The sequence below is a fragment of the Miniopterus natalensis genome, chromosome 3, assembly GCF_054644295.1.
Source record: "Miniopterus natalensis isolate mMinNat1 chromosome 3, mMinNat1.hap1, whole genome shotgun sequence".
NCBI lineage: Eukaryota > Metazoa > Chordata > Mammalia > Chiroptera > Miniopteridae > Miniopterus > Miniopterus natalensis.
The window spans coordinates 75,120,153-75,128,311 of NC_142083.1; the positions used below are offsets into that span (position 1 = coordinate 75,120,153).

Sequence of the window (8,159 nt, forward strand, 5' to 3'; positions counted from 1 at the left end):
GACAGAAATCTGGATTTCTGGGCCAGCTCACTCTGCAGGTGGCCCCAGAGTAGCCATGAGACAGGTCATCTACCTCCACTGAGCCTGACAATCCATTTGCTGTGAAGTCACCTCTGCTTCAGGTCACACCTGGGTCTTTTCCTGCCAAACTTTATTAGGAAGATTAAACAGGACCTATGTACAGGACACATTGGTGTCAGGGGTGAAGGGCTCTCTGGGATATTTCCAAGGAGGCCCATGGCTGAAAGAAGCTGCTCTCTTCCACTTGGTGCCTGGAGAAGGGCCCAGTGCAGGGTAGGAACTGGCCAAGCAAGACTGCTTCCAGCCCACTATTCAATTCCTTCTTGCTTGTCTTTGATGGCCACCTGAGGGAAAGGAGAGGCAGCACACTTAGCTGGAATAGCCAGGTGAGGGTGTTGGAAAGTCAGCCCTAGCATCCCTGATCACAGATTGCCAGGAAACTGCTTCCACAGCTCCAGAGTGCAGCCATGAACAGAAGAGAAGCAGTAAACCAGGCCCTGAACAGCTCCAGGGCCCAGCCGGGCATGGCTCAGCGGATCAGGGTTCAATTCCCAGTCAGGGCACATGCCCGGGTTGCAGGCTGCAGCCGATCAATGACTCTCTCATCACTGATGTTTCTATCTCTCTCTCTCTCTCTCTCTCCCTCTCCCTTCCTCTCTCTGAAATCAATAAAGATGTATTTTAAAAAACAAAAACAGCTCCAGGGAACTTGGCAGCCAGCAACCTTAAGGACTCTCTGAGCCTACCCCACCTGCCCCATCACTTCTCTGTAGCACACATCTTGCTGCCTAGGGTGGGAGTCAAGTGGTGCAGAGGTCCTTCCTGGTGAGTATATAATATACTGAAATCTGGCAGACTGGATCTTTCCCACTCTAAACTGTCTCGACTGAAGCTCCCTGCCTGAACAAGTGTGACACACCCTAGGATGAGCTGCCCTCACCCAGGGCAGACAAATACCCTGGACACAGCCAGGCCTTACAAACCACAGAGCAGTCAGAAGCCACAGAACAGACTTGAAGGAACAGCACAAAGGGGTAGTAGGCCCCTTGCTTCCATGGGGACCAGAGTGTACAAGGAGACCCTGGCGCACTAGGTGAGGTTCCCACCCATGGTTGCAAACAGCAGGCCCCAGGCCTCAATTCTATAGCCTTATCCACACTTCCTGGAGGCTATGGTACAAGTCCTTGCCCTGTCATCACCTCTGCCCCTTTCTCCCAAACAAATGAGAGGGAACCACCCAGGGGTCATCCTAGGTGTAGGCATGAGAACCCAAATCTCTGGGACAAACAGGTTGGCATCCATACCAACCCACCCCCGCACAGCTGGCTCCTCACCCGGAATCGCTCTTCCAGCAGGGAGAGTTCGCTAATGAGGTCTGTGATGGCATTGGTGAAGGCCTCCTGGGGGCTGTAGTCTGGTGTGGTCTGTACACGGATGATGATCTTATGCTCCAAGGGGTGAGGAACTTTGTAGCCAGCAAACAGCACCTGCGGGTCCTTCAACAGCTGTCTGAGATACAGGAATGAGCAGTGTGAGGAGGCTGAGCCTAGTGCCCTTGGAGCTCTGGCCCCTTGTAGCTTACCAGGCCTTCTAGCCAAGGGGTCTTCTCATTGGCTTGAGGCTATAAGTAAATGCAGCTGGCAGCTGACACCAGGTGGTTCCTGTTCTTGATTCTGGTTTTTTTTTCCCCACCCAAAAAACAAGTAAAACACATACTTTGGAGAAGATATACCATATGAGAACTCCTCCCACACACACAGCCTTGTATCTATGAGGATCAAGAACCTTAGCTGGTAAATAGGATTACCAACAACCTCTTCCCTTAGGGGAAGTCAGGGACCCTGCAATGCCCTGAAAGAGGCCTCCCTAGGCAGTAAAAATCCAGCCAATGTTCAGTAAACCAGAACACAAAAGCCCCATTCCCAGCTCAAAAAGCATCTGAGACAGCAAATGAAGGCACAGGGGGAGAAGGTCTCATGCTCTGAGCAGTTAGGGAAATGGAAGTTCTTTAGATAACATAGGTTGGCAGCTGCTGTCCACCCCATGGGTCCTGTTCTATGAGGTGAAGCCAGTGTCATTTACTGGGCACACCAGGGTTTTCTCCAGAGCAGCTCAATCTTGTGTGAGCACCTAGAGGGAGGGCCCTTGCATAAGTGAGGACCCGACTCATGCCGGGTCCAAAAGAGCCTGGGTGCACCAACTGGCTTGGTGCAGGGCGGGAGTCATCCAAACAAAAGATAGGCAACGCCACCCTCTACTTACACTAGGAGGCCAGGAAGGCTTCAGCCCAGTCTCAAACACAAACCTGGGCAAGGCCTGCTGCACTGATGGTACTTTTCAGCAGTGAAGTAAGTCCCTGGGCCAGAGCATCAATCACATTGTTAACCACCTACCTGGCCAGGACTTCTCTGGTGTGAACAAACACCAACCAAACAATATCAGATGCCCACCGAGGCACCGGATAACCATTTAGCCCCTCTCTTACCTCTTCCCTTTATTTTACTCAGTTACAATCTCTGGCACATCTCAGAATGCCAGGTGTCACTGAATTCATTGTCACAAATGGGCAAGGCGGATGGGAGTTAACCCTGAATACTACTCCATGCTCATTAGCATAAAACCACAAGTAGGCCTACTTTTCTGTGACTTCCTGCATATTCACTTACTTTAGTCAGATAAATGTGCCAATGCAGAAATGCGGCTATGTGGATGGATATCTGTCAGTGTCATTTTGAAGAAAAGGCAACTGGAATTAGTGAACTGCCAAAGCTAGCAACCAGAAAGACTTCATGCAGCTCAGAAAGACTTAAGAAAATCTTCTGGCCCTGGCCGGTGTGGCTCCATGGTTAGTGTCTTGGGTTTGATTTCTGGTCAAGGTCATGTGCCTGGGTTGCAGATTTGATCCCTGGCCCTGGTCAGGGCATGTGCAGGAGGCAATCAATCGATATGTCTCTCTCATATCAATGTTTCTCTTCCTCCCCCCCCTCTCTCTAAAATCAATGGAAAAATATCCTCGGGTGAGGATTAACAAATAAAAATATCTTCTGGAACTTATACTTTGCCTCAAAGAGCCCCATTAAACATAGCCCTGGGGTGGGGGGAGACATAGCCCCTGAGAGCTTTTGACTTGGAACTTACGATTTAATAATGTTTCCTAGTGTATGATCTTCTTTGTTGATGGTGAACAAACAGGCATTGGGTACCTTGGTGTCCTTGTTAATGGTGATCCTAGGAAGAGGCAGAGGCAAGAGATGGGGGCGGGGCCTCCCTTCCTCCCTTTAAGGCAGACTCAGGTCCCACCTATTCCTGGAAGCCTTTCTCAATTGCTTCATCCTATAAACACCTCTCTGTCTCAGCAGCAGTGTATCTACAACCCTGACCCAAGTTATGCCCTGATTCTGTGGGACCCTAGCCTACTCTGTCTGGATTGCACCTTTTTCCGAAAGCGGAGTTTCTCAGCCTTGGCACTACTGGCATTTTTGGCCAGATAATTCTTTTTGGTAGAAGGCCAGCTGTAATTTTCGGATGATAGCAGTATTTCTGGCCTCTACCCACTAAGTGCCAGTAGAACCCCCTTTATGACAACCAAAAATGTTTGCAGGAGATGCCAAAAGTCCCTTGGGAAGCAAAATGGTCCCCAGGTAAGAACTGCTCTCAAGAGAGGCTGAAGTAGCTAGCAAGGGCTAGACCATAGAGCCCTGCACACCAGGCTAAGAGAAGTTTGAAAACCCAGTGTTTAAGAGGATCTTCTAGGTGCTGAGTCCTGGACTAAGCACTTTCCATAAATTGCATTACTTACTCTCCCCCTAGGTTTACTTACTGTGATTTAACACAGTAATAAGCCCATTTTCCAGATCAGGAAAGCAGGCCTCAGGCAGATTGAGTCACTTGCCCAAAGACACAGAGTCCTTAAGTGGGGGCTGCTGGGGCCAAGCCCAAGCTGTCTGACAATGGGCCTACGTTTTCTTTCACCCTACAAGCAATGAGGAGTCACTGAAGGTGTTACACAGGCGGACAGAGGTCGGATATGAGTTTACGAACCATCGCCGGTTGCAGCAAGGAGGGTAACGGTGGCGGGCGGGCCAGGAGAGGAGCGAGAAGGCTGCCACAGCCCAGAGAAAAAAAACTTTGGAGCCAGGAAGTCTGGGCCCCAAAACAGACCCACCACTTCCCGTGTGCCGGGGAGTAATTTAACCTCTGAGCCTGTGCCCTCCTCTGCAAAGGGGAGACTCCCACGGCCTCGCAGGACCATCAAGTTTGGCAGACTCGTGAGCGAACCGCTTTGCGAGCGGACGCTCAAGCAAAAGCTGTTTCCCAAATCCCGCCAAGCCCACCCCCGGAGGTCAGGACAGGCCCCAGAGTCTGCAGGAGCTGGCCGCAGAGTTGAGGGCCCGCGACCCTCGGCCTGCCCCGGCCGGCTCCACTTACTTCTTCTCGCCTTCGAACAACAAAAACGACTCGAAGGCAGGAGGGGCGTTCATCTTGGCGCCGCAGCCGCCTCCGGAGCCTCGGCAGCCCCGCCGCCGCCTCCAGAGCACTTCAGCACCTCCTCTTCCGGATGCGCGGCCGCTTCCGAGTCGCCGGCGGCGCCAAGCCCGCGGGAGGCCTGGCCCATTGCCCCCTATCGGGCTGGAGGATCTTGCGCAGGCACCAGAATCCGAGGGAGGCTGGTGACTCTGCGCATGCGTTGAGTCCGGAAGGTCCCTTCGCTTTGTCGCTTGTTCGGAGAGCTGGGAGGTGCTCTGCGGTCTGAGATATCCTCGTCCAGGATAAGCAGCTACCCCGAGGTCGCCTACCTCTGCTCCCCACACCCCTGATCTGTCTTTACAAATGTGCCCTTGGAGTACACAGCAAGAGGCCCCTGAATGACTGGAGCCTTGGGGTATGTGTAGGTGTGGCTGGTGGGGGCGGAAGAAGCCTCAGGCTCACGGGCGTCCATCCCTTGAACCAGACGGCTGTGTATGGATAAGCCCCCTGCCTAGGCTGCCTGGGCAGACTGCTACAAGCCCCTGGCTGTGTTGTAACTGATTTGCCAAGTGGGCTTGTGGCCTAGTGCGCGTCTTGTTAGGGTGACAATTGGGTGAGGGCTGGGGCAGGAGGAAGGTGTGTATGTACGTGTGAGAGAGGCTCTGGGAGGGATAAGTGCATCTGCCTCTTGACTGGTTGATACTCTGCAGACTACAGCTTAGCATAAAGGTCCTACCTGAGCTGTTTGAAGCGGGAGGGTCTGGAGTCTCAGATTAGCTACTGAAGCCCTAATAGCTTTCCAGCTGTTTCTTTAAGTCTGGGCAGCAGCCAAGTCCCAAAGGAAATCTGAGCTTCCACTACCGTTTTCTGGGAAGGGCCATTTCCTACTTGAGCCTCCAGGGCTGGGGTGAGAAAGTGTCATTCACTGGAGGCCCACACCAACCTTGACTGTCTGGGTCAAGCTGCTGGGCACCTCTTTAACTGCTGAGGAATAGAAAGCCCTGAGGTTGTAATCCCCATTCTTCTGAGTCATCCTGGAAAAGTTTGGGCCAAGGATGCTACCTTTGCCAGGATTGCAGGAACCTGGATGTGCCAAGACTGGCTGCCTTTAACTGGGCTAGAGTGGGGAGACAATTTTTACCCAGCAAGGGCCTCGCCCTCCTTGCCACTGTGGAAGTCTATCCTCTCTTGGGGAGTTCTGGTCGTATTTACCCTTTGATTCCCAAACCAGCATCAGACCCTGGGTGCCAGAAGCTGTCAGCACCCCCAAAGAGTCTTCAGAGGCTCGATTTTGGTGTGCCCCAAGAGGAGGCCAAGTGACCATTCCCATCTTCTGATAAGACAGGCCTGCCTAGCACAATTGTGAAAGTGGCTGCTGGGACAAGGGGTGTTAAGAAACATTATCCAAACTTGGAAACAGGTGATGGGAGCATGTTTTATCAGTGTCACACTAAAGCATTGTTGAACAGGCTTGCCCAAGGGTTAATTATCTAGGGCAGAGATCCTCAAACTATGAGGGCTTGCAGACCAAATCAAGCCTGCCCCCTTTTTGTAAATAAAGTTTTATTAGAATAAGCTAAGCCCATTTGTTTACTCATTGTCTGTGGCTACTTTTGTGCTCTGAGAGTAATTGTGACCAAAACTTGTATGCCTGGGCCTTTTTAGAAAGTTAGCCAATCCCTAATATTGGGGAGTGGACCCGGGTTTGACTTTGATATTTATTATTCGATTAGAACCCAGACACTGAAGTTACTTATGAACTTGTAAGTTTCTATCCCATAGAGAACGTCACAATCTTATTCTAACATTCTTTTCTCAGAATGCTTACAAATATTTACCTGGCTTCTCAAAATGCTCTATGAGCCAGCTTTGCCAAACACTCATTTCCTCCTTTGTGTGTAATAAGTCTTTGATACATGTTCATTCTGTATTTGTGTGAGTCATTTTTTAAATATACTTGAAAACTATACTTTGGCAGGAATTTCCAAAAGGAAGTTGGTGGGAATTTTCCCAGATTTCCTACAGGACAGACCCAGAGGATGAAAGATGCAAGTACTGTGTGAGCTGGACCAGCTCAGGGCTTCCCAGGGTGCCTGCCCTATGCTGATTGACAGTCCCCAGGGCTACAGGCCTCAAGAGGACCTGACCCAGGCCCTAGGCAAATAACAGGCCTGGCGATCCTGAGGGGCTATGGTGTTAGTGCAGAATCCCTGGGCAGGTGCAAAGTGTGACCTCTGGCACTTTCCTGTGCCATAGGCAGACAGGAGTCTTTTCTGTCTTCCTTTTTCCCAGGTGGCTTCCAAAAAGAATGTAGTATCCGGGGCTGTAGGCAGCTCTGCTCAGAGCCTGAGAGGAGACCTTAGGGGTGGGGGTACATGAATGGTAGGGACAATGCCAGGCATTCATTTTAACTCCCCTTCTGGCTGTGGTGGCCATGTCCACACCAGGATCCACTAAAGGAGAGGGTGGTGGGCCTTGCCAGTGGGCAGCTGTATGTATGCACTTAAAATCCAGAATTCTACTTGTTGCAGCACCAATAAGTGCACACTTCCCCCCTTCATTCCCTGTACTCGAGCTCAGGAGACCCTGGAGTCCATACTTCCTGACCATGAAGTCCTGGAAACCCAAGAATATCCACCAGGCATGAGGATTTGTGTGAGGCTCTAAGAAAGGAGCCACAGAACCAGGTCCTGATGGGGTAGGGGCAGAGCAAGCTCAGCCACCGCTGGACCCAAACCTTGGGCCAGAAAGGGAGAGGGCTCACCTAACCCTGCAAAGCAGCTCATGAGATCCACAGGATGGTAGCATCACAGCCAAGAGGAGATGAATATCCAAGGGGTGGGTTGGTGGGCTTCTTGTGGGGGGATACTGCCCCCCATTGAGGCTGTGACCAGGAGAAAAGGTCAACATGGCCCCAAAAGGTAGAGGGAAGGGGAAACCCCTGTTCTTTCATCCCCCTTTGCTTCCTCTGCCATCCCTCAAAGAACCCATTATGCAGCCTGTCCAGATGGCCCTGCCCCAGGACCTGGCTGGTCAGCTGAGTCAGGGGTCCTACATGGGACCCAGGCCCTTGGGGACTGTCCTAAGCCTAGGATTCACAGGCTCCAAGCTTGGTTGGATGAGTTTTAAAGAATGTGCTGGAAGCCCCTGTGCCTTCCTCATCTTGTTAATTATGTTGGACGTTACTGTGTGCCTAGAGATGGATCGGGATGAGGGCAGGGAGGTGATGACCAGAGGGGGCCTTACTTTGACATAAGGAACGCTACCAGGGCCAGGCCACATGAGTCAAGATTCTGAACCTGCCCCTGCTGTGCAGTCTTCAGGACACTTGGAGCCTGTGTGGGGGCTACAAGGAGAGGACAGCTGGTGAGCCAGGTCAAGCTATGTAGCCTATGGGAGACAGAGGAGTGGGACCTAGGGGCATCGTGAGGACAGCAGCTAGGAGGAGAAAGGAGTCCCTCCCCCCCCCCCGGGAGAGGGAAAGCAAAGAATAGATGGGGATACAGAGGCTATGCTGGCAGCAGGTCCTTGGCCATGCCCCCCAGCAGGCGTTTGGGTACCCAGGCCCACTCCTTCCACTGAGCCGCATCATGAGACTCCAGAGCCACAGTCACAGCAGGTTTATTTATTGTCGGTGATAGAGCACCGCGATGCTCTCCCAGGGGCACGGC

At 52.0% G+C, this 8,159-nt stretch overlaps 1 protein-coding gene across 2 annotated transcripts; it reads right to left on the reverse strand.

Moving 5' to 3' along the window:
• Positions 1 to 136: 136 nt before the first annotated feature.
• POLR2J (RNA polymerase II subunit J) lies at positions 137 to 4,567 on the reverse strand. Of its 2 annotated transcripts, XM_016198999.2 has the most exons (4): positions 4,450 to 4,567; positions 3,160 to 3,249; positions 1,356 to 1,530; positions 137 to 365 (listed from the first exon to the last, which is right to left on the reverse strand). In XM_016198999.2, the coding sequence occupies exons 1-4, from the start codon at positions 4,500 to 4,502 to the stop codon at positions 330 to 332; spliced, it is 354 nt and encodes a 117-aa protein (XP_016054485.1). In that variant the 5' UTR covers positions 4,503 to 4,567; the 3' UTR covers positions 137 to 329. The 2 variants fall into 2 exon arrangements, with proteins under 2 accessions (XP_016054485.1, XP_087671717.1); XM_087815591.1 differs by lacking the exon at positions 3,160 to 3,249.
• Between the last annotated feature and the right edge of the window lie 3,592 nt (positions 4,568 to 8,159).